This window comes from Alligator sinensis, unplaced genomic scaffold, assembly GCF_000455745.1.
Source record: "Alligator sinensis unplaced genomic scaffold, ASM45574v1 scaffold97_1, whole genome shotgun sequence".
In the NCBI taxonomy this organism is placed as follows: Eukaryota; Metazoa; Chordata; order Crocodylia; family Alligatoridae; genus Alligator; species Alligator sinensis.
Window position 1 is genome coordinate 3,447,799 of NW_005841921.1, and position 26,888 is coordinate 3,474,686.

Genomic DNA, 26,888 nt, shown 5'->3' on the forward strand with positions numbered 1-26,888 from the left:
AATGCCTCCTTCTCTGGGGATTGATGGACCACAGCATAGGCACTTCTAAGTTACCCCAATCCCATCAGAGGTGCTCGAACAGGAAATTCCTGGAGGCCCATTAAAATTATAGAAGCACTAAGCCCCTTCAGCAGGGATCAGGATCTAACTATGTCTTCATAGGACATACCTACATAGCAAATTTAGCCTGTCTGGCCACATCCAGACAAGTGCAGCCGTGTGGTATGTGGCACTGTAGATGCCATATACCTCATATTCAATTGCTGTCCACACTGCAAGGGAGCAACGCAGAGGGTTTTTTTGATCCCTGGATATCCAGGAATCAAAAAAAACCTGTGGAGAAAAGAAGTGGAGTGGTGCATGCAGTGGCAGCGTGTGCTGCCCAAAGCCGAAGACTGGCTGGCTTTAACCATGCTCCGCTGCCAGCCAGGCTCCATGTGGCAGAAGTGACATGGCTGCAGCCCTGGAAGGCTCCCAAGACCCCAGGTAAGAAGGCTGGGGCCACCCCAGTGTTGTCCTCAGCCTCCCCTACCCCACCTAGGGTAATTTGCCACATGCCAGAGTGTGCATGGCATGGGTGTTCCCTGGGGACAACTAGCAGAGGCACAAGGTGCATTGCTGCTAGTTGTCTTTGGGGAACCAAATGTCCACATCATGTGTGACACAGCCTCTGTGGCTACATTGCTTTGCTTTAGTGGCCCCTGCCTAGAGCAGTACAGTTTACTGCAGAGTTGGTCATTATCTCTTTACTAAGGTTTTCTCCCATGCCTACATTTTTCACTTCAGCTTCTCTACTGCTGGCATGCAAATCTAGTAGCAGTAGCCTTTCAGCCCATGACACTTCATTTTAATCTCACACTGATATGAGTCAAGAGTGAACTGAAGTTGGTAGAGTTAAGACAGTAGGCTCACTGAGCCTGCCCATCTAGTTTACCCCATCTATTTTCTTTAAAAGGATAATTTAAATATAATAGAAGAATATGGATTTGAGAAATGTTATTTTACAAGAAATAAAAAAAACATTCCAGCTGAAAATTTAATATGGAAAAGACCTCTGGATGCATAACACAATCAGACACAAATGAATACTAAATTGCCCAATTTTGGGAAACTGCTGTATATTTTTGGGGGACCACACCTTGTTCTAGTCAAAGTATACAAGCCTCTCATGTTTCAGCAGAGTGCATATCTGTGGTGATTTCTGGTGCTCTTGGAACAAATCTAACACAAGGGTTTCACACACATTTGTTTGGGACAACAAAATAACAACAGAAGAGATGACATTTTGATTAGCGCCAATTCCATGCATTGAACCACTATATAAGCAGCTTTAAACTAGTAGTCTGCTTTAAAAAAAAAAAAAAAAAAGATTATACTATTACTAGCCAATTGCCTGTCAAGAATGATGCGGGGGGGGGGAAGCAGATGGGGATGGAATCCTGCTCCCCTCATCCGGGCTTGCTCTCCCTTCCCTCCTGCTGCTTGTGGTCTGGGCCTGCTCCCCTCCGCGCTGCTGCAGCAGCAGGGGAAAGGGAGAAGCAGGCCTGGGCCTGATGCAGGGGAGGACCGGACCGGACCACACGGTGTGGTGTGTGAAACTCCCTGGGCAAAGAGGAAGAGGCAAGGTGGTGCCGAAGGCAATTGCCTCTATGATCCCTCTACGCCTCCTTAGTTGTGCCACTGCCTCAACCCTTAGGACCTAGCAGAGGCCAGAACATACAGAAGGCTTAGCTAGGTTTATTCCAGCCACTCATGGCCTTGATGTGTCATTATAGCAACTTCAGTTCACACAATGCTATTATTTGTTGATGCTGGACTCTACCTGTATTGAATCTTTCTTGTATGGGAGTTTATTCAGAGAACTCTGTTACTTTTTAATGAACTCTTGAAATCAACAGCATCCATGGATGGTGCTACTGCCATCTGTACTATAATTTAGCATTGAAATTTATGAATAAAACCTCCAAGGTAAAATTACCTCCATGGTAAAATGTATATACAAGGCCATTGAAATTAACCTGAAAATATGTTGCTTGTGTATGTGCTTAGATATATGCAAGTTGCTAATATTTTTTTCCATTTTCCCTGTAACTTGATCTAAAAATTCTAACAACATATCAAATAAGTGAAAACCATTAACGCTAAAATCATGAAGTACAATATATAGGGAGCTCTCTCCAACAGGAAGTGGAGGAATTTCCATAGCTGGAGTTACAGTTCTTATATTAATGCAATGCAAGGTTTCTGGAAACGTTTATAGGGAATAAATCCTGTTCTGGAAGAGAGTGGATTAACTAATGCATTAATCCATTGCTAATTTTCTGATTAACAAGACAGATGGGAGAATCTCTACAGGACTAGAGTTTTGGTCTGGTTTGAATAATCATTCAAAAGTTTGGATTCTTCTCTGAACTATTTGACCTTTTGGGGGCTGAATTCATCCCCTGTGTGACTCCACAGAAGCCAGCAGAGTGACATCAAGAATAATTTTGGCTCTTCAGTTTATAGATTTGGGATGGAAATGTTATGAGAAAAGGCTCTTTCATGAGGCTTCTGGCATTTCTTCATTCTGGCAAGCACTACAACCATCCCAGTGGTTGTCATAGCATTTTGGCAAGTGTAGTCTTAAAACTGGAAATGAACCAACCCTCCTGCACAAAATACACCTAAAACAATCACTATACATGAACCTCCTAGAAAAGTTTGAACTTAGTTTGAAAAAAAGATTAATTTGGGGGATAATACCCATATATATAACCCTGCCAGCCTGTCCCTAATTATAAATTTGCTTTTCTATGATCCAGGCAGGTAGATGGTTATCTTCCTTCTCACAGGAGTCCATGAGGACACTTTTCCATGTTTGAGCACATGGAAGAAAGAGCAGAACACTTAATGACAACTTTTTAGGTTTTGTAGAATTGTTTTGGCAGCATAGCAGAAATTTTCCTTCCCCTCCCAGTGACATTAGCTTCTCTTACCTGTCCTTAAAGAAAAATGTTTCTCCTCTAATTTGGGCAACTCCATCAAATATAATATCATTTTTGCATATCTCTGGAGTGACTGGCCCAAGGGTTGGACTTGGACCTGGCCCTGGACCTGGGCCCACATCAGTTGATCCTCCTATAATAGAGAAAAGAGATATATTAAGTAAAATCCAAGTGTATTGTTACTTTGATAACATGAAGACCCCAAACCACTAAATGAATAAATTGTGTCAGGGAAGAAATCATCACAGCAATTTGAAGATTTTGTTGTAGAAATGTAAGAAATGTTTTGGGAGACAGGATACAGGATCACAACTCAGAAGGCCTTAGTTCTGTTCTTGGCTCTTTAAAAACCTGCCATATAACTGCAGTCCAGACACATTACTTCTACGTCTTTCTGTTGCCTCTCCATGCAAGTTCTTCTTGAGATGCAGTTTTTAGTGCCAATTTTTATGTATAGCTTTTTTTTTCTTTTCCAGAGATGGGGTAATTTAAAATATAATGAGCTAAAGTGTTTTAGGTTTGTTTTTTCCTTTGACATCTGAACTGATGAGCAGGTAATTCTAAACTAAGACTGTACATCCCAGCTTTTTGTGCTATGATTTGTCCAGCCGGCTAACAGTTTGTAAGCTATAAATACACATTTTGAGCCATTTGTAGTCTTTTCCCTCTCATTAAGAGTCAAAATGTGCTCTTCAAAACATACACTTTGCCATCTGGCATATTTTATTTTGTTTTCTTGTTTGTCTGCTGCTGTGTTGCCTTCCTGGATGCTTCTTAGCAGTCAGGGCATTTAGCATCATTAAACAAAGTGGTGTTCCCGCTGATTCAGTCTAACCTTGAGTAATGCTAGAAAATGGGAAACTATAACAGTCTCAAAAGCAAAATGCAAGTTTGCATAACTTAAAAAATGCCATAACAAAATGCCTGGTATTATTTCAGTTAAAGGGGCTGTGGTTCTGTAATTCAGGCTCACAACTGGAATTAAAGAGAATGTGGTTAAATTTTATTCTCTGCCATAGATTTTCAGTGTGATCTTATAGAAGTCACTTAAGTTTGCTGTACTTCAGTTTCCAAACTTTTTGCCTGTATGTTGCATCCACTTCCAAAACACTTTGTCTTGTCTCTTTAGACCATAAAATATTTTTTTAAAACAACAGCTTTAAGTCAAGTAATAATCACCATGTAATAATACCCTAGAGAAATATGATAAATATTAAAAATATGCTAGGATTCAACTTGCTGATACTCTCTTTTTCCTCACAGAGATTGCAGAAGACATTTGGTATATACAAGTACCATATCCTATGCAAAAGTTATTCATTTCATTGATCAGCCTGAATTGTGGCAGGGAGCCCTAATTTTTCCTGACTCAGTGGACAACCAGTTTAACTCTATCTGCTTATGTTGTATTGCTACTCTAGTTGCATTTCTTTCTTTTATGTTGTCTGATGGACCATCCAGCCATGGTCATTAGTAAAAAAATGAATAACAGAATAAGATGGACCTGTTGAACCAGCTCCTGCTTTTCTTTACTCTCTCGCTCTTCTTTTTTTGCATACGGTCCCTGCATTTTTTTAAAGTGTAGTAACTATTTAAACTTTGTTTGGTTCTCCAAATGATTATACATTCTGCTTTCTATCAGTTGTTGAAAACTGGCCAACTTCTAATAATTGGAAGCATTAAAATTGTCTCTTAGTTGCATTGTATAAGTAGATTGTATGATAACGACCTGGCAAGAGAGGAAAGATGCAACACAATATGAACCCATTGTACCCCATTATTAATACATGAATTAGGTGACAAGTTTGATTACTCACACATGATTTTGAAATATATCAGGGACTATATGAACTGTTAACCAGTCTAGCTTTCTTAGGACTCAGTGTATGAGAACCTAGGCTACAATTACCTGATGTATTACTGGGCCTGTAAAAATCTGCTATGCAGATAGTAATTCCCTAAATTGACCAGAGCAGAAACAAGAGACTCTTGAAAAACAACTTGTTCCTTTAATACAATTTATTTTAATCTAACCACCACAATTGATTAGCAGCCTCTGAGTCCAGGAAATTTCTTCTCAGTGAAGAAGGTAGCACTGTTCAAATTCCAAAGCAGAATTTAAAAAAAACAACAGTGTTAGGATGGAGGTAACATGCATCTGTTAAACAGCTGTATCTTATTTGTATTTTTTTAAACAGAAAATCTTTTTGAAACACAGATTTGAATATCCTTTTTCAGTCTTTTCCTAGCTGGTGTCAAAAGAGGAAGGCTGGGTTTTGTATATGAGCTGCTGCTTCTGTATCTACTAGGGGAATAAATAAAGCTACTAATATCTGGTGGAGCATTTTCTCTCTGGATAATAAGAAGTATACTTGAGAAGAGTCTGACCCCTTGGCTAGCCCTAGGTTCTATCCTGAACTACACATGAACATCTCTCAGAAATCTACCAGAGCTGTACAGTCCTCTAAGGGCAGAATGATATATGATAGCTAAGGAGTCTGTTTCTTCCTGTGGAATATCCTGACTGGCAATAGTCTAAAAGGGTAAAAACTAAAAATCTAAATCCTAAAACTGCTTTTTTGGGGTTGAGGTTGTATCTTTTTTTCTGAACTAGGAACACCCTTACATCCTCCTCTCTCATTTAGCAAAGATATAACTGAAGCTATCTTGTCTTTCCCCAGTTTAGCAATATAGGTGATAGTAATCCCATGCAATATGGTTATGAAGCCACCATGAAAAACCCCGAATTAAGAACTTCATGTTAGAAAGAACATAGCCCAGGATGTCCAGCATGGCATTTCATAGACTTCTAGAATTTCCATCTAAAGATGTTGAAATAATAAAAGTGGCTTTGAGACTTGCATAGCTCAGTAACTGTAGTGGCTGCTTGCTACTGGGTTGAGATGTTTTTAAACTGGAACATGGGTAGTAATATCCAGAAGGAGGTAGGCTAGAAAACAGCAAATTTCCTGTTACATCTCTGATCAGTAAAAATACATATACTACAGCCTCTGAAACCCATAGGTCAGCCTGTATGTAACATATGAATGCTTGATTGGTGATTAACATATTACCATAAAGTTCCTGGATTCCTTGAATGTCATCTTGAGATAGTCTAAAGTTCTTGGTATATGTGTAGATTGGGGCCATAAGAGCTCCAGGGTCCTCAGAGTGCTCTAATCCCATGGCATGGCCGAATTCATGAGCAGCAACCAAGAAAAGGCTGTAACCTGAACAACACAACAAGTCATGTACATGAATGAAGATAGGTTTTATTCCAGCTCCAAAACATGACCTATCCTTTTCCCCTTTACCCACTAAAAAGATTCCCCAATAAATATTTTTGATGTAATATTTCATGTAATTAAGACAAACAGTCTCCAGCTATAGCTGTTGCCAACTCTTAAGGACTTTTCATTAGACATAAGGATGTCTTCTATATCATCTTGGATAATTGACTTGTGCATGTATTTTCACTATTTCCTAGGCATAGTAACTTTAGCCATTGACTTAATGTTCCTGTGAATGAAGGAGACGGTTCAAGAAAAATGCTTAATTTATTTAGGAAAGAAGAATTTAATCACAGTCTGGACCGGAAATCTTGCCTGCAACCATTAAAAACCTAGCAAACATATACAGATCTACTCATTATTTGCCTTGGTTAAACATCACTTAGGCAAGATGAGAAAGGAAGAGTTTCTGGATGAGTGCAATAGACTTTATTTCAAGAATCCTGTATTCAAAACCTGCTTGAGGTTACTAGGATGTTTGTACTGTTCTTTCAGACCTGTCAACACCTAGTCACCACATAATCCATATGAAAATGAAGTGACAGTGACATAGATGAGCACAAATGAATAGCATTGACAGGTGAAAGAGTATCCATAGTATGAAAAGAAAGCATTTTACCAACAATTATAAGCAATGTCTGAAATTTCAGCAGTTATTTTCTGTCCTAGAAAAAAGAGAAATGTATATGTGTCTGGATGCCTCAGTCTTAAAATTGTTTGTAAAGGTTACAAACACTACCTTTAAAAAAAAGCCTCACATTTCTTAGGTATGACTAATGCTTAAGATATTTAAAAATGGAAGGACTTTATTTTTTCTAGAGTCTTTCTTTCTCCTATTGTCACTTTGAAAAGCTTCTTATGAAACCTAAATTCTGGGGTCAGATGTTTTCTTAAAGCATTTTTTATGTTTTGCATTCAAAGGTACAAATATAGGACCATTCATTTTGAGGATAGTGTCTATAACATCAATTTCTTACAGCAGTTTAGTCAATATACTTTTATCATTCTAATATTATGAAAGCCTAACTCTGTCTGTCTGTCTGTCCATAATGCTTTATTTGCGCTCTGATTGGCTGGTGGAAACAGCCAATGAGAGTGTGAAGAAGCATTCTGACATAAGGTAGCCTGCTGCCGTGATGTGGTGGGAACACAGGGGTGAGGCCAGGCCACCCCCCGCTGGCCTCACCACCCCCCGCTGCTCCCTGCAGGTAACGCGGTGGGTGGGGGGGAAGTGGGCCTGAGTGGGGCAAAAGCCAGTTTGCCGTGGTGGAGCGGTGGTAGGAAAAGTGGGACCAGTCCAATTCGGCCACAGCAGCAGCTGGGGCAGGGAAGGAGTGGGCCTTCTCCCCCACTCAAGCCTAGACCCACTCCTCCCCCACCCCCCTCTTCCAGGTTGGCCCCGAGCCTGCTCCTCCCATCCCCAAGTGGGCCTGATGCAGCGGGGGTGGGGGGGCGGGGGAAGACCGAGTGCACCGTGGCATTGGTGATGACGGTGGGACCCAGGCCTGATGCAGGGGGTAGGGAAACAAGCCCAAGCCGGGGGAAAGCTTGCCTACTGCAGCACTGGGAGGGGGTCAGCAGGCCCGGCCTTGCTCACCACGGTAGCTGCAGAGGGAAGGGAGGAGCAAGCCTCTTCCCCGCATTGAGCCTGGGCCTACTCCTCCACCCCCAACTCTCCTGCATTGACCCTGAGCCTACTGGTCCCATCCCACCAGCCACCACCAAGTCGTTGTGGACCTGATGCTCCCCCCCACATCCCTGACGCAGCAGCCTGGCTTCTCCCACCCTTGGGCCCAGTCCTCCCTTACATTGGGCCTGGGCCCGCTCCTCCCTTCCCCCCACTGCTGTAGTGGGGAGGGGGGGGTGGGCCCAGACCCCAAGCAGCAGGAGGGAAGGGGCAGCAGGCCTGGACGGAGTGGGGCCCAGGGCTACATCCCTGCAAGCTTCCCCCACCATCATTCTTGATGGGCAATTGACTAGTTGTTTATATGGAGACAGACAGAAGTGGTGCATCTTGTTAAAGGGTTTGAAATATCTGCTGAAAAACGTTTACCTTGATCAGGGCAGAAACCCCATTTGCGGTCATCATCATAGTTACTTGTGGAAGCACACCACATCTTCCCATCGTTGCGACCAGCACTTGTACAGGACTCATATTTATTTCCAAGGAAAGTGAAAGGGAATACACAAGGGGCTCCCTCAGAATTTCCACCAACCGTTGACATTGCTGTGGAGAACAATATTCAAGTGTAATAAACAGAGTCATTTAGTTTCTGTGATGAAACACTGACAACCCTTTCCCCCAAAATTATGCATAAGTACTGAATATAATTAAAAAAATATGAACTTTATCAAATGCTTTTAGTGAGACCTGAAAATAACAGCTTGAGAAGACTGGCTGCAACAGAAGAGAAAAGCAGGGAAAAAGATCCTGTCCTTCCCATTGAAATGATTTTTTGTCACTATTTTCAATAAGAGCAAGAACAGGCCTCAAAACAGGATTTGCAAGTACTGGAAGGAAGCATTGATTGTATCCGTTACAGAGCAGCAAATGTTTAACAAATGTCTGTGTGTTGGCAATGCTGATAGAGTCTTTTCAGGTGATGCTTTCTATTTTGCCCCCCAGAGGGCATGTTTACTCAAGACGCTACTGTGCAGACATTACTGTGCATTTATTTAGTATTTGTACTAGCAGTAACTGGAGTTACTGTGCAGTAGTATCAGCAAATGTCTTTTAGGTGGCACTGCTGCACAGTTGCCTAATACTACTGCACAGTAGCATATTGACATTTTCTGCGCTGTGATGTGCTACTGCGCAGTATTTTTCGGCTACCGCACAGTCAGCATCTCATGTAGATGCAGCCAGAGTGTGAATAAGTGTTCAGGTTACCCAGTTCAGGTTTAGGCAACTTAGTTTAAATTACCTAACCCTAAGTCAGAATTTCTGCAGGCAGAAATACTGCTTGTGAGAAGGAGGTGCATGAGTAGCTGGAGCCAAATAAGTCACAGGGATGTGTCTGGGGAGGTGAGGGTGGGTCTGGAGGTTGGGGCACTGGTGGGTCTGGGGTGGGGCTACCTGGTCTAGGGGTTCACTGGTTAGGGGGTGGGGTATAAAAAAAAAGCACAGTTCCAGAGCTGTGCAGAGTGGCTGGGCTTTCCCAGCTCTGGGGCTGTGCTGAAGACACATGCAAGCATTCATTAGGTTGGATCACCCCTTTTATGTCAGGTCAACCAATGCTGATCTAAAGCTGGTTCTTATCGGATAAAAACTAACATTAGATCAGGTGCACTGTTTTTAGGGCAACTTAATCCCCATGAACGCTTGCATGCTTGGGCATTTAGAACATCCTAAACTTGGTTAGGTTGATTTAAATGTAATGTTTGTATGTACCTGAACTGTCACAATCTGATTTGTTGACAAATATTATAACCTCATAAAAAAGCAAATGATTGGTAAATAACTCAGTAATTAAATACAGATTTGAGAAGAAAATATCCTGGAGCGATGTCAAGAATCTAGGACTTGTATATTGAGAAAGTTGGTTTGTTGGTTTAAAATGAGTTGTGTGTAAAGAAACTCTAATAGAAAGGACATGAGGTAAATGTAATGTTCTTTCCACAGATTTACAGAACTTTTGGTACTAACACATGGACTGTTTTGTTCTTGTTTTCCCACTAACTTATCTCTTCACACATAGACATAAAATATTCCTATCTAAGCACATATCAATTAAAACATGTATGCTAACATGTTTTGAGTATAGTGCAGACAACATCTGTGTAACAGAATTTAAAATAATTCTCTAAAGTAGGTATAAAAAAGACATAAACCAAAATAACCCTATACACAAATTATTTGTCATTTTAAAACATAAAAATTAATAGCTAGCTGTTGAAAAGCCATTTACTTTATAGGATTTCAAACAAGAGTTTACCACTTCACTTTTAAATATATAATTATTTATTTCTAGAGCATATTTAGTTGTAGAAATTGGGGAGCTCCAGCAAACAGTTTTTAACAATGCAGTTAATAATGTAATACAGTAAGGGCATGTCTACATGTCCATTTGAGCATGACTAAATTTATTGTGCATTAATCTAATACACAGTAAGTGATTTTTGGCAGGTGTCTACCTGCACTCCCACTCCAACCCACCTGCCCCACTGCCTACACACCCTCTACCCACCTGCCCATCCCCAGCACCATTCTCAGGACATGAACATGGTTGAAACATATAAGCTTTATTACCTTCAAAACCCTTACTCTCATCCCTCCCACCTAAACACATAGACCCCCCTTCCCAATGGGCAGGAGGCGCTGAAGGACCACCTCCCAGGGCCAGGCGAGGGCCTGAAGTGGGACAGTGGGTGGGACCCAGGGGCCCTGCAGGGCAGTAGACGGGAACTGGGCAGTGGGGGACTTGACCTCCAGAACCAGGAGGGTGTCCAGGGTCCAGCGGTCAGTGTCTGCTGCCTTCACTGCCTGGGCCTAGTGCCTCAATGCACTCCTGCTTCAGGGCCTCCATCCGCACCCAGTGCTCCCTCTGCACCCAAGAATGCACCTCTTCCTGGGTGACATCCTCCACCTGTCGGCCTGCTCCTGCACTTCCCACTCCCACCCCTCCCACTCCTCTGCCACCACCACCAGCTGCTAGAGTAGGACGGTCTGGTCCATGGTGAGCCATTGGCAGAACCAGGTGGCTCCAGTGCTGGATGCCAGCGACTTGGAGCCTCCATCTCCGCTGTGGCTGGTAGGCTCTTCCCCACATCCAGAAGTTGGCCCTGCAGAGGCAAGAGACAGAAGCCTTTTTTGAGAGTTTAAAACATTTCAGAGATAAGATGCTGTGCACCAGAGGCCGTGCGCTGCCCAGCCTCAAACGTGGGCTTGTCTGTGCACAGGTGCCCAGGGACCATGGTAATTCAACTGGGCAGGCCTGGGCCCAAGTATCTACTGGTCAAGCCTTCCCATCCACACTTGCTCCCCTGGGGCTGGTGGCCCACTGGGTACTGGCTGCAGGCAGCCTGCATCCCATGCCCCTTTACCAGGGTAGGACAGGCCAGGCTGCTAGCAGCATCTCCTGCTGTGGCTCCAGACCTCACTCTCCCTCTTTCTCCTGCCCACCCCCCCCCGCCTATGGCACTTGGGTTCAGTGCGTATAGGGTTCCTGGACAAGTGGGGTGAGAGGCTGGGTGCACCACCACCCTCCCTACTGGAGGCCTCTCTAGAGAGGCACCCTGTGGCTGGCCCCTGCCATGCTGCTTCTGTGCACCAAGTGTGCCCCCACTGTGTGTGCCCTGGGCAGTGCCCAGTGAACTGTCTGTGCAGGCTGAGGGGTACCTGAGGCACTATGCCCTGTTGCTGATGATCCTCCTGATGCCCCAGGCAAATCTGTACTGTGATGGCATGGGGGCATGCCCAGGCTGTCCCATAACATTTGCCACTGCCAGAAGAGCTACCTGGGCAGAACTACACATTCCTGCCCCCAACTGCTGAGGAGGATATAGCTGCCAACATCAACACATTCCTCAGGGTGAGAGAGGCCAGTGCCTACCCAGCTGTGGGGATATGGACTGCTGAATGAAGTTTTGAACTGTGTCTCACCTCTCTGTGTGCTGGTGGGGGGGAACCCATGGCCAGGGGAGTGCAGGCAGTCTGGGTGGGGAGGCAAAGGCCAGGGTCAGGAGCAGGGAAAGGGGTGGGAACTGGGAGGGCCCTCCCCCCAGTGCAAGACTTACCATGTGTCCAGGGCAGGTGAGGCTGCTAGCTTGGCGTGGGCCTCCCTGTCAGTGATGGCATCCAGCTGCACCCAGTGTCCGCAGCCTGTGGTGTGTAGCAGGCTGGTGTCTGGGCAGGACCCCCCACCCCCTGGAGAGGAGCTGGCACTTCTGACAACTAGCGGTGTCATGGCCAGCTGCTTCTCGTGGTGGGGTCTGGGAGTGTGGAGCTGGCAAGGCAGCCACTGTCCAGGGCTCCCTAAGCTGCTGGTGGGTACAGCAGATGGGGAGGTGGGTGGGACAAGGCACTGAACACCCAAGGGCCACTCCTCTAGGGAGGTGTCACCACCGGAGGGGTCAGGATGGGGTGGGGGCTTAGGCAGGCCCCCCCTACTGGTGAAAACTGCAGGGTTGTGTCCTAGGCCCTGGGTTGCCAAAATATTGATTAGCTGCTGCATAAAGGGCATGGTTTTGTGGGCATGACAGGACTGACAGTTGTTGTCAGTTAGGGACACCCACTGTGCCCACAAAGTCTTGATCTTTATATGGCACTACCACACAGTCCGGGAGTACCTTTGCTTTCACATGCCATCTGACAGGGCATCATAAATATGGGTGTTTGAGTGCCCATCCTGTGTGAACTGCCTCTTAACCTCTTAACCTAGAGGGTCACAAGGTTGCTAATATCCTCCTGGCTCCACGTGGGGCCTCGGGTGGAAGGCTCAGGCATGCGCACACAAGTGAGGCTGGTCCTCAATAGGGAAGATGGGGAGGACATGGTGGTGCATCCCACACTGACTTTCTGGGTCCCTGTATGGCTATCCCTGGTGGCTGTCCCTGGATAGTGCACAGAAGTGCTCATCAGAGGGGCATGGCCAGTGACAGGGAGCCACATGGCAGAAGCAAATGGGACACAGCACCTGCAAGGAAAGGAGACACTGTTGGGGGTGAGCAGCAACAGGGAGCAGTGCTGGCCCTGCTGTCAGAGACAGCCAGGCACCTGCTCTGCAGGGATATCAGGGCTGGGCAGGGGGTTCACCAGGCTGCAGCCCTTTGCAACACTCACCTGTGGCCAAGAAGCATCTCTGGCTAGGGGACAGGACTAGCAGAGGCAGCCTGGATCCTGTCCAGGTGGGCACACAGGGCCTGAAGTGCTCCAAGGTCCTGGTGTGTGTGCCCCAGGGCACAAAATGGGCACAGGCGTTTATAGCCTGCAGCTAGGGGCTTCCACAGAGCATCCCAGCCCTGGGGAAGGAGAAGCAGTCAGCCAGGAGTCCTGAGGTTGGGTTCAGGGTGGTCCCCTAGTGGCTAGGCAGACCTGGCACTAAAGTTAGTGCCCGGTCATGTGTATATGTGCATTATTGTGCTTTAACAAATAGTGCCTAAATTTGATACCTGCATTTGCAGGTATCAAATTTAGTCATGATTAACCATTTTTACTGTGCAGGAAGGGCATGCACATGTAGACACGTGCCCTTACTCTGCAGTAATTTGTGCTCAGGCACATTAACATGTCTTGTGTAAATGTGCCTCAAGAGTACTTCAAAATGTAGCCCTAATGCTAACTGAAACCTATACCAGCTTTGGTTTATGTTATTTGTTGAAGCAATAATGGGTCCTGAGTAGAGTCTAATGCAATATGAGACACCTTGGCAAATGAAATAAAGTCTTAGGGCACATCCTCGCATGCAGGGGTGCACTTGCAGCCCCAAAACAGTAGTGGCACAAATTCGTGCCAGTACTTTTTGGTGCAGTGCATGCCTCTGAACATGCACGTTGGTGTGGGGCAAATTGCCCTGCCTCAGGGAAACTGCCCTCTCCTTGCTCGTGGCTCTTGGCATGCTGGAGGAGCCGGTGGACAACTAAAGGAGTGGAGAGCTCTGGCCAGCAGCCAGAGCATCTCCCAAGAGGACCAAGCCTCTCTGTCTGCCAGTGCACACTCCTCTTGTATGTGCCATATCTTTTTTTCACACCATTTATTTTTGCTACCAGCATTTCCTGGTAGCAAAATTTACCCCCGTGCTGCAAATTTGAAGTGCAGGGCATGTTTTAACATTCCAGGCATAGATTTCATAGGCATTAGGACTGGAAGGGACCTCAAAAGATCATCAGGTCCAGACCCCTACCCCAGGGGCAGGAAGTCAGCAAGGGTCAAAGGATGCAAGCAAGATAGGCATCCAAATGTTTCTTGAAGGTGTCCAGAGTAGGTGCTTACACCACCTCTGGGGGAGGCTATTCCAGGTCTTGGGGACTCAGGTTGTAAAGAAGTTTTTCCTTATGTCCAGCCTAAAAAGGTTTTCCAGGAGTTTGTGATGGTTAGACCTTGTCTTCCAACAGTCCCTGGTGCCCTGGTGAACAGATGCTCTCCCAGTTCCTGATACACACCTCTTATGTACTTATAGGCTGCCACCAAGTCACCCCTGAGCCTATGCTGCACCATGGCTCTCAGCCTCTCTTCATAAAGCATGCCCTCTTGCCCTCTGATCATGTGTGTGGCTCTCCTCTGGACTATTTTAAGCTTCTCTACATCCGTTATGAATTGAGGAGCCCAGAATTGGACACAGTACTCTAGCTGTGGCCTCACCAAGGCTGAGTACAGTGGGACAGTGACTTCCTGGGTCTTGCTTGAGATGCATCGGTAGATGCAAGCCATAGTTTTGTTTGCTTTGCCAATTGTGGTATCGCACTGGTGACTCACGTTCATCTTGTGTTCAATCATGACCCCCAAGTCTCTTTCAGTTGTGGTGCTAGTGAGTGTAGCACTGCCGAGCCTCTAAGTTTGATGTGGCTTTTTTCTCTCCATATTGATGCGAGTTTTTTCTCTCTATCAGGTTTTCATCTGCCTACCTTGCGAACCTGCTGAGGTCAGCCTGGATCACCAGCCTATCCTCAGGTGTGGCCACTCTTCCCCATGGTTTGGTGTCATCAGCCAACTTAGCAAGTCTACTTCTGACACCAGAGTCCAGATAATTTATAAATACATTAAAGAGTACAGGTCCAAGAACAGAGTCTTGGGGGACATCAGTGGTCACTATATGCCATGTTGCTTTGGTTCCATCAACTGCCACTCTCTGGGTCTGACCTCAGAGCCAGTTCCCCTGCCATCAGACTGTAGGGCTGTCAGGGCTGCAGTTCCCCAATTTTGCCATGAGGACATCATGGGAAACTAGGTCAAAACTTTTTTAAAGTCCAAATATATGATATTAACCTCTTCTTCTTTGTTCAGGTGATGTGTCATGTGGTATGTTGCTCTGCAAAGAGGTTTGCAGTGCTACAAACTACATATGTCTGTAAATCTGGATGCAACCGTACGGTCCTAAAGTCACCTATTGCATTAGGTGACTAACACGAGGCCATAATTTAAGTGGGTGACAGAGGTACTTAGACGCATAGGTGACTGGTAGGGGGGGCACATGCCCTCCCTGAAATTGACTGCCACAGCCGGCGGCTTTTGCAGGCAGTTGCCGCTTACCATGCCACTCTCACTGCCACTGCCACTATTGCCACCAGCTTTTGCAGGCGGTCATCGCTCATCACCTCCCCACACCTCCGCTGCCACTGCTACCGCCGGCTTCTGTGGGTGGTTGCTGCTTGCCATGCTGCCGCCACTGGCTTCTGTGGGAGCTCACTGCTCACCATGCCACTGCCTCCAGCTTCTGCGGGTGGTCACCACTCACCACCCCACCACTGCCACTGCCACCCACAAACTGTGCCGCCCCAGTCTCAGGAGGCACCAGTCACCCATACTTAGACTGCAAACAAGACAGATTTCATACAAAGAGACTCTCTATGTTCTTTTGTGGAGAGGACTTCTACAATGCACTCTGATGGGAAAAGGCCAGAGAGCTAGGTGGTGGACCCCAAACTAATACTGATCCACTGGACCGTAAAAATTCTCAGCTGATGTCAATGGGTTGTTTCTGCTATTATGGCCCATGGGTTGAAGTAATAGTGGGTGTCAACCTAAGTATGTCGTTGTATGGTGGGGAAAGTTTCTTCTTTCAGTCTCTCTTCTTCTATTGTCAAAGCTTTTGCTTTCTGTTGGTTTCAGGATTTGGACCTTTCACTGGTGTTTGGTCTTTTCTATATGGAACTAACAACACTTCAAGGAAAACCCTGTACCCTGTCTTGCAGAACATTTCTTTTCATGAAGTTAAAAAAAATCTTTCCTTCTGTACCATGGCTAGTCTACATGGTTATTTTCCCACTGTACAATGTGGATAGGGGCTCCATTTCATCTCTGACCAGATTGGCCTAGTGAACTTCATTAGAAGAGGAGAAACTATTTTGAAATACAGGCAATAAGGTATGTGTGTTACCATGTGTGTTAACTGGCTCCAGTTATAGATAACATTTTGGTTAAAAGTTTGACTGTTTTCCTTCTCATTTAACAATCAATCACTTAGTTTTTGCTGTGTACATCACCATACATTGAATTTGATACTTTCATATTTTTTGTTTTGCTTTTAAGGGTAAAATGTAGTGATACACTACAAGGTCAGAAATAACAGGCAACCAAGCAAAAATACTCTTGGTACCTGTGGCTACAACATTTTTAAAAAGCTTTAAAAATATATTCAATTGGTTTGTTCCTCAGCCAGCCGTTGTTCCAGAATTAGGTTTAAATTTATGGTCTACAGTTTATTTTATTATGTTTGGTAGCTTCACCTTGGCTCTGTTAAGTGCCAAGACTGTTGAACCACTGTAGCCGATTTATGAGGTCTTAATGAATACCTTTGGCTCTAGTCTACATCTTAATCTTTCCAAATTATACAATCCTCTAAATGCATTTTGTTCCTGTGACACATTGTATAGTAAAGAAATAAGTTAACAAGCATTAAAAATTGTAAAGAGAGCAGAAAGATAATTTTCCTGGAGATATCATTTACTCACTGTTATCTTGTAACTCCACAAGGGTATATTTATTAAATTATTTTTGACTGTACTAAACAGGAGGATCAAGAAAAAATGAAATGTTAAGCATTACTCATTGACTGCTTAAGTCTTAAATTTCCTTCATGTTTTTGTACCTCATTTGGCGCTCATGTTTCAGAGACATTAAAAAGTCATAATTTACCATATAAATTACCATATAGTGGTAGACACTTAGACCTATAAATTAAAGACACATGTGCTTAGATATACATGTGCCTGTGCTTATTCCCAGTTAAATGTGGATTACACTTTGGTTGGGATACATCATGCACCTCAGCCATTTCACTGTTACTATGGTTACCTCTATGCTCTCTGGAAAATTACTGTCCACTTCAAAACTCAGGAAAGGTTCAGTGTTGAGGTTTTGTCCAATGCTCTGTGTGTGGTTCTGACTGTCTGAACAAGCATATTCAGATTCAGTCAGGTAAACTGTGTGGTGAAGGCACAAAGACATGACTTGGCCTTGATTCATTTTTGGGTATAATTCACTGGGTGAGTTCTGATCTGTATTTTATAGTCTACATCTCTTCTGGACCTGGGCAGAAAGTTTTTGGATTTGTTCATCGACATGTGCTTAAAACTTAACCTTGCAGACATGGCATTCTGTTTCTCCAGATTTTTTTCTGATATCAAGAAAGGGTGTTAGGATTTTTGTATTTCTTGGAGGGAATGCAATGCAGCACTGCTTGTGCTAAAGTTTAATACTAAGATATTAACATGTTTATATGTAATTGTATGAGTGATTTTGTATGTATGCCTAGGTGCCACAATAGGAACATTTTCGATCACTTGGAAATAGAAATTCAAATAGAACCACATAAGATGGCTCTGACTTAACTACTTTTAACTGCTCAATTGGAAGATTACACGTGTTGTGTATGGAATAGTGATGAACTGGATTGTAGTATCAAAATCAAATTCTGTTTACCAGTTTCTGGGCAGAATCCATATTTCTTATCTCTGTCATAATCTTCAGTAGTTCCACACCACCGATATCCGTCTGTCCTTCCTTCTGTTGTACATTGGTCATAGGATACGCCTTGAAATTTGAAGGGGAACTTACATGGCTGACCTTCTCCATTTCCACCCATTGTGAAAAGTGCTACAGTAAAAATAAAACAGAAATTTTAGAATGAGTGAATATTAATGTCAGTAAGTTGTTATATAAATTATTTTAGAAATTGGATTATTTTTCCCACAGCAGAACTTATTTTAGGCTGTGTACTAGAGATTGTATATACACTTAGCAAGAAACAAACCTACACCAAATGTTCATCATCTAACCAGACAAGACAGACAGGGGTGAGAGAAAAGAAGCAGCATCCTCATTACAGATGGGGAACTCATGTACAGAAGAAGGAACTTGTTCAATGTAATTAATGTGGTTTGACTGAAGAAAAGCCCACTCAGTTATTTGAGCTTATGAAATTATATCCTTTTATACTCTCTCATGATATATTATTGACTACTGAAGCTCATATGTCTTTACACAATGCTCTAAAAATATTCCAAGAGCCATCTACTTCCCTCAGTGTTCTGCTAATTAATTTGCACAGTCCTGAAGATGTTACTAAAATAGGATCCTAAACATTGTTACAGGTTCAGAGTCTGCACTTATTGTTTTAGATGATGACGCTTTCTTATGAAAACTTCCTCTATTCATCTAGTTTGCAGACTAAAAGGAAAAAAAGATAATACCCTAGATTTTCCTATCCTGCTTTTCTCAATAGGTCTGCTTCTTTTCTGAGCGTTTAGACAGTGCAATGATTGATGCTCTATAATAACTAAGACATGATAAAAGGAATATCACTCCTCTGGCACAGGGATAGATGGAAATGTTTCTTGCTTTGTACATAATTAACATTTTTTGGAGATGGCATGCCACTCTTCCAGAAATTCAGATTCCTGTCCTATCCTTCTACACATGTGCCATCTAATAAACCCCATGATCACTAGTAAACCACTGACAGAATGTCTACACTAGCTGAGAATCAGACCTTCCTCTATTACCTATGGGAGGCAGGAGGGCTTTGTAATTTGGCTCAGAACAAGTTGTAAGTCAGATGTGGGTTCTGCCTTTAGGTCTGCCACAGGCTTCCTGAGGGTTTTAAGGTAGCGCAGCTAGACTCCCTGGAACTAGTTTTCAAAAATGTATAAAAATGGGATATGCGTGTGTTCAAGTGACTTGATATCAGTATAAAGGTAGCATCGCAACATTAACTCCTGATGAATCCTGTATGTTTTCTACTCTGAAGCTGTATGGCAGAATATAGGAACATACAAGACCAAATGGTAGAATATAAGAACATATAAGACCAAAGCTCCGTCTAGTCCCGCATTCTGTTTCCAATTGGGAAAGAGAAGAAGCTTAATGGGATAAGACAGAGCTTGTGTAAAATGAGATACTCCTTGCCAGACCATTAGTCATAGTTTTAGGGATGCCCTGAGCCTGAAGTTACATCCATGACTGTTGTATTTAATAGCCTCTGCTAGATCAATCCCACATAAATTTGTCTACTGAACCCAGTTATGGTATTGGCCTCCACAACATCCTTTGCCAAGGAGTTCCATAAATTGATTATGCACTCTGTGAAAATGTATGGCTCTTTGGATGCAGGGAGAGCAGCAGACATGATATACCTTGACTTTAGCAATCTACATTCACCTTCTCCCCCACTCCCCCCCACCCCAGTCCCCCACCTGTCTTTCACCCATTGGGTATCTCAATTTGCATTTTCACTGACTGGTTTTCTCACATGTATAGTGGCCTCTGACTTCTTTTATAGGCAGGGGGCTGGACTTGATGATCTTCAAGGTCCCTTTCAGCCCTAATGTCTATGAAATCTATGAAATCTATGCAGTGGAGTGACCCAGGGGTTTGTCTTGGGACTGTTTTTGTTCAATATCTTCATCAACAATCTGGAAGATTGGATGGAGCAGCAAGTTTCCAGATGACACCAAGCTAGGGGGAGTAGCAGGTACATTGGAGGGTAGGTTTAAAGAAAGAGAGACCTAAAGAAATTGGAAAATTAGACCAAAAGAAATCTCATGAGGTTCAGAAAGGACAAGTGCACAGTCCTGCACTTAGGATGGAAAATTCCATGTACCAGTACAGGCTGGGGCTGACTGGCTAGGCAAAAGCTCTGCAGAAAAAGCCTTGTTGGTTACAGTGGACAATAGGCTGAATATGAGCCACCAGTGTGCCCTTGTTATAAAGAAAGCTAATAGGATACTTGGCTGTGTCAGTCAGAGTGTTTCTAGGAGATCAAGGGAAGTGATTCTTCTCCTCTATTCAGCACTGGTGAAACCACATCTGGAGTACTGTGTTCTGTTTTGGGCCCCCCACTACAGAAAGGATGTAGACAAATTGGAAAGATTCCAGTGGAGGACAACATAAATGGTTAGGGGGCTAGGACACATGACTTGTGAGGAGAGGCTGAGGGAGCTGGGCTTACTTAGTTTAGAGAAGAGAAGATTTAATTATAGCCTTCAACTACCTGAAGGGGGGTTCCAAAGAGGATGGAACAAGACTGTTTTTTGTGGTGGCAGATGGCAGAACAAGGAGAAATGGTTTGAAGTTGCAGCAAGGGTAGTTTAGTTTACATATTAGGAAAATCTTTCTCACTAGGAGGGTAATAAAACACTGGGACAGGTTACCCAGGGAGGTTGTGGAATCTCCATCCTTGGAGGTTTTTAACACCCAGCTAGACAGAGCCTTGGCTGGGATGATATAGTTGGGGATGGTCCTGCATTGATCATGGTGTTGGACTAGATGACCTCCTGAGGGCCCTTACAACCCTAATTTTCTATGATTCTGTGGTTTATTTTAAATGAGCTAGCTCATAATTCATTGGGTTCCCCTTGTTCTTTTATCAAGAGACTTTTGGGAGGGCAATAAGAAAGAGCTTATGACTGCAGAACGCTGCATTTTTAGTTACTTCTGATTGTTGATATTTCCATTACTTTTGATTTTTTTAAAGTTATTGGAGAAACTTTGGATTTTAGGGGATGAGTTTTTCCTTTTGCTTAGTATGGTATGTTTCGGGAGAGAGATGCTTATTTGTTTGTTTTGCTTTCAGAATGAAAACCAGACAAAGTTCTGGCTTTGCTATCAATAGGCTGAGTAGAGTGGAATCACTGCTGGAAACATTTCTTTCCTAGTTAAGTCACTGTTTGATTATTGCATTACGGACTTGTGCTTGCAAGTTACACAGAATTTTTTTGTCCTATTGCAGGGAGGGTGCTGTGCATCTTGCTGGACATAAATTAGTGAGAATTAACATGTTTTTATTGATTAAAGAGATCTTGTCTGACCAAACTGTTCTCTATATAGCCAAACTGGCTTCACTAAGAACACTTTATGCTTTCCTTATCCTAGAAGCACCCATGTCAGAGACCTACCCCCTAGGCAACAAATGAACTCAGTAGAAATCACTGGAGCTTGACACTGGCAAAGATCTAGCACAAGGTTGCTCAACCTCCAGCCTGTAGGCCAAATAGAGCCTGTGGAGCCTTGGCACCTGGCCTGTGGGGTTCTCCATGGGTTGGGAAATTTGGCAGAGGGGAAGTAGCAGCAAGTAAGACTGCAAGCACTCCCTACTACCAAATTCCCAAGACCTACAGGACTCGACCAGGCCTCGGCCATGTCCCCTTCCCCTTCTGGGTAGTTAGATAGGGCCAGGGCATGCTCCCTTCCCTTGTCAGGCCCAATTAGGGCTGGGCTGCATGCCAGATTGGGCCTACCGGCCAAATCAGACCTGTGGACAGACTGAGCACTGTCCTAATGCCGACATATATGTCCATGTCTGACTCAGTACTTGTCTCCAGATTTCATGTTAGGAAATGACTATTAAATAGGGCAGTGATTGTACTGATTGGGGGAAAAGCTTTTAAAGGAATGATACAATTGGAAAAGAAACTGAAATGGAGTTGTTTAGATGACTCGTCACATAAGCTGCTTCCAACTGCAGATCTAGCAACCTCTATATTTTAATAGCAGTTTTTATTGGTTTAAACATGGGTAAATTGCAAAATCATATGGAAAGTCCATACAACACCACTTTACAGGGAATAATTTTTGAGTTGCAGTCAAAATAAGGTTCTTTGTTTTGCCCAGGAGTAATGACATATAGTGGTACAGGGTTTTTTTATTTTAATCTTAATCTTTGTTTTACTGTAAAAGAAAGAGATTCTAAATCAGAAGGCTGAACTAAGGGCTAAATTATTTATCATCAAGGCAAAAAGAATCACATTCTGATATAATGACACAGTCCAACAAATCAGGAATAATACCATTAAAGCCAGCGAACTTACAATGATGGGAAAGCAGAATTGAATCTAATATATCCAGTCTTCAATCAAATGTCTAATATGTAAGGTGTGCCCTTTCACTAGAGCCATTCAGCCATGAACATTACTCAGCTGGCTGTCATGTGTGGGACTGAGCATAGCTATGTGTACCCTGGTATAACAGTTGACAGCAGTCTCATTTTCCCAGAGCAGATCTGCAATCTAGCCTGGTCTTCACATTGGCCATATAGGGTGGAGTGAATGTTCTTTATATCACCACTGCACGTTATAAACCATTGGGCCTTATTCTTGTTTGTTAATCCACAAAGTTGCTTAAATACCTAGCTTCCATGACTGTTAGGTGCCTAATCACCTTTGTGGATCTGAGCGTAAGGCCCTTGGGACTATAAAGGGTAGTTTAAAGGGTTGATTACTACTGTTATGCCCTCTGACCTATTACACTGCTGGAATGGTTTAAAATGACTTTGATGTGGATAAGAACAAGGTCATATTCCTATAAGAGCCATTTGTTAAAAAATAGCTCCTTTGAGTATCAAATTTAAATTTTCTTTACTTCCTAAAGAAAAAGAAGGCTTAGGCCTGAAGTGTAGACTCTCCTCTTAAAGTTTTTTTTCAGGTGTTTCATGTGGCTGTGGTTATTTGGCCATGGTTATGTCATTTTATAAGAAAAGTAAAGAATTTCCCAAAGAACAAAAAAGATCCTGATGACCATTAATACTCTTACCAACACAATAGACTCTACGATGTAACTCCCTTGTCCTGCCCTCAGTTTATTACTAGGAAAATGGTGTCTTGGAATAATAAATGAATAATGCCACAATGTAGTTAACAAGAAACATCTGCATACAGCTATTCACAGATCTTGCAAAACAATTTGTTACAAACAAAGGGCTGAAAATCCATTGATGCAATTTCAGAACCTTTACTTCAACATTGCCAGAAATAGGAACCTAAGGAATCATAATCCCACTTGACATCTGAAGAGACTGTTTACATTCCCTATCTGGGGTGGGTCCTGCAACACACTGAATAGATTATTGGCTTTTTTTCAAGGATTGCCTATGACATTAATTATCTTGTATTTCCTTTCCAGGACAACATAGAGATTGGAGATATTCTAGGCATAATCTTGCAAATAGGTGGACTGCAGCTGTTCTAAGCAGGAAAAGAGTGATTTCCAACATCTTTTTTTTTAGTTTATTTGATTATTTCATTTGTGACGATAATTATCAGTTATTATATTGGAGTATCGTCTTCTGGTTTCAATGTGGCTTTTAAGATTGTTGGGCTGAGTGTGCTACAAAACACAGTGTAACAATCCCTGCTTCCAAGGGTTTAAAATCTAAATCTGGTTCTCAAATTTGTTAGACTCAAAACACCCCTCAGAAAATGCTGGCTCTTAGTTTTTATTTTTTTTTTTTTACATTACAGAAAAATAATAGAGCAATTCTTCTCTTGCAAAAAAACTCAGAAAGATCACAGCAGATCAGAATGTTTTAACACTATAGATTTCTATATGAATCTCTGTAATTATCTTGTAAGTCATGTTTTCACATCTAGCACCACTAACATTTTCTTGCATCCCATGGCACCCTTGAATGAATTTCATGGAACCCTGATTGTGAATTGCTAATGTAAATAGACAAGAGAGAAAATGAGGAGGAGTGGCAGAAGCAGAGGCAAAGGGAAGTGAAAAGATTTTACTTAGATCATAAAATATATCAGTTGCAGGGTTGGGAAAAGAACCTGCTTATCTTCAGTTACAGGCCAGTGTCTTTCAACTGTAGTCTATTACCTTGCTAAAATATTTCTTGCTGTTTGATATCCAGCAATTACACACATTAACTATCTGCAAGCTAATACTTTACAAACTCAGCATAGAGATTTTAAAGAATACAAATAAATTTTAAGAATATTAAAAGATAAAACTGTTTACAATATCACTTTTGCTTTAAATAAAATCATATTGCATAAATATTTACAAAAATTGCTGACACATGAAATTATCTCACAGTCTTTTTGGTAAATGCCCTTCTCCTAAAAGATCACTCCAAATATAAGACAAATTGCCTGTGAAATCTAGAATTCATTTTACAATTTGCAAAGCTAAAAATTAAATATCAAACCCCACTAACATTTTTCCCAACAATATTGATTCTAAGATACAGTCTCTAAAATACTGTGTCATTCCTCTGTGTAAACTGGGCAACTGAAACTGCCTCATATGTAAAAGAGTCCTAAAGCATGTGTTAAAAATAAAAACCTAACTCTAAAAATGTGAACACTCTCCTGACTAACAATGTGCACTGTACCAATATATAAATAATGTCATACCAACATTTATTTCCTTTATTTGTGCTTGAAATCCTGTCACTTTAATTTTGTATAGAAGCACTAGGGTATTTCAGTGTGATAGAATACCAGAGTATGTCATGCTGCAGAAAAGGGCTTTGTGGATCCCAACAGAGGATAATAGATCAGGTTCTCAGCTGGAGAAATCTGATTGTGTTCCTATGAATTTGGCAATAGAGGTTCTGGTCGACTAAGCTTCTGTCTTTATGCCAAGAATTTCATACATAACAGTCTCACTTGTTGTTAGAAGAAGTCTAATTCCTGTATGAGCTGCAAAGGGACTACAACAGTATAAGGCTGATGGGTGTTGAGAAACCAAGACTCTTCTTGGTATCTCCCTTGTTAAGGGGGACCAGGTTCAGTTTGGCTCTGGTCTGGCAATACTGGTATTGGTAAATCACTTCTCACTTATTTCAAGGTATATGTGATAAGTCTGTTGAAAGCTCCTGAACTGTATATGCTGAGAGAATTTCTTTCTAACACATCAATTAGTAACTAAGTGTCATGACTAAAAAGACATACAATCACCAGATAGAAAGACTATCCCCTTCATTCATTAACCTGAGCCTGAATTTCCTCAGGAAAACCAAGAAGATGGTGAGGAGTTCTGTTTAGCTAGTGTTTTCTGTTGATGCTTTCCACATATTTTTTCTTTTGTTTTTTCTTGCAGTTTCTTAGGACCCAGTTCTGGGATTAGGTCCTTGGAGCTGAAGATGGAAGCCTAAATGCTCTTCTCTTTTGAGTATAAAGAGGTCACAAAGGGTGCACATACTGTTTCTTGATCCTGAAACTGGCCATATATCAATTTCAATATACACAACAGTCTTTCATGGTTACCGGAGTTCCTCAGTATTCCTTATATGTCCCCAACATGTCCTGTCCATCAGGGCACAGTGATTGACATAGTGTGGGAGCATAACCAGATGATGACTCCTCTGAGCTAAGGGAGCCCCCTTTGTTAGAGAAATCTTGCTAGTTTATGGTGTGGTACAAAGAGGCCTGTTCTAGGACAGAATCTAAACTAAGGACTTGAAAAATAACTATGAGTTGGTGAGAACCAAAAAGGCAGGATAATGAGAGCTGGCACACCTTGACTAAAATCCATCATGAATCACTCCTCCCTTCCCCCTCCCCATACAAATTAAGCCTTTGGAAATGGTATTCTACTTACATTCATGAGGACAGAATCCATATTTGCCATCAGCATCAAAGTTGGAAGTGGTTGAACACCAAAGGAATCCATCACTGCGCCCTTCATTTGTACAGCTGTTATATTCCTTATCATTGAATAAGAAGGGAAACTTACAGTATTCTCCATCCGCATTTCCATATTTCACCCTAACAACTGTAAGAGGAAAAAAATGCAACAGTGCATCCCATCAGTGATTGTTTTCACCTAGATTTCAATGTCTGAATACACTTTGCTTTTTTTGTTTTTTGGGTTTTTTTGGAATGACATTTAGTTATAAGGGGCACTCCTATAGAAATCTGAGCTGAATTCCACTTTGAAATAATATGTGTAGTTCATCTCACAATTGGCAAAATGATTACAGCTTAAATAATAACATGGTTACTAGTAATTCTGAAAGAATTGCAAGGGTATTACTTATGATGAGTGTTAAAATGAAAGTCCTTCATTAGCAGACCAGAAAAATATATTTCTATATATAGTAGCTGCCATGGCAATGCATGCTTCTGAGTGTGCTAATCCATTTAGTAATTTAGCTTCTTTAATAGTATATTTTAAAGTATATTCTATAATGTTCAGTATCATTTTAAAGGTTTCATGGAGTAGTCTGAACAGGATCTTAACATACCTCAGAGCAGTTTGGCTTTTTCAGTCCAACACAAATCTGATCTACTGCTGTGCTAGTGGTATGTTAATAATGTACACATACCCTGATCCTGTTTTTTTATTTCAGGAGACTGTCATATGTAAAACTTTCTTTAGGAAAATTACACTGGTATGGTCAGTTATTTTAATATGTAGTACATCCAGTTGTGCTCAGCAATTGCTGAAGTGTGAGAACTAATTGGTCTTTTGTAGAATAAATCCACAAATACAAAAACCAGTTTCCTGTTCATTGTTACTCTTAAGCAGACATTCAGTCCAATGATGACAACCCCAAGTGTATTATTTTGTGGAGTGGATGAAGCTTAACCATGCTATAATGATTCCATTATTTTCCCAATAAAAATAAATTCAGAAACCTTGAATTTGATGTGAAATAAAAAGATGTATACTGTTATAGATTCATAGATTCATAGATGTTAGGGTCGGAAGGGACCCCCTGCATAA

General features: G+C 42.4%; 1 protein-coding gene across 1 annotated transcript in view; it reads right to left on the minus strand.

The window, feature by feature from the left end:
* MMP2 (matrix metallopeptidase 2) overlaps positions 1-26,888 on the minus strand; it is a 61,496-nt gene that overhangs the window by 16,620 nt on the left and 17,988 nt on the right. The window contains exons 5-9 of the mRNA XM_006019075.3: positions 25,761-25,934; positions 17,856-18,029; positions 8,331-8,504; positions 6,062-6,217; positions 2,979-3,120 (exon numbers count right to left, since the gene is read on the minus strand). Coding sequence (XP_006019137.1) covers positions 2,979-3,120; positions 6,062-6,217; positions 8,331-8,504; positions 17,856-18,029; positions 25,761-25,934 — 820 coding nt within the window. The remainder of the gene's footprint in view (positions 1-2,978; positions 3,121-6,061; positions 6,218-8,330; positions 8,505-17,855; positions 18,030-25,760; positions 25,935-26,888) is intronic.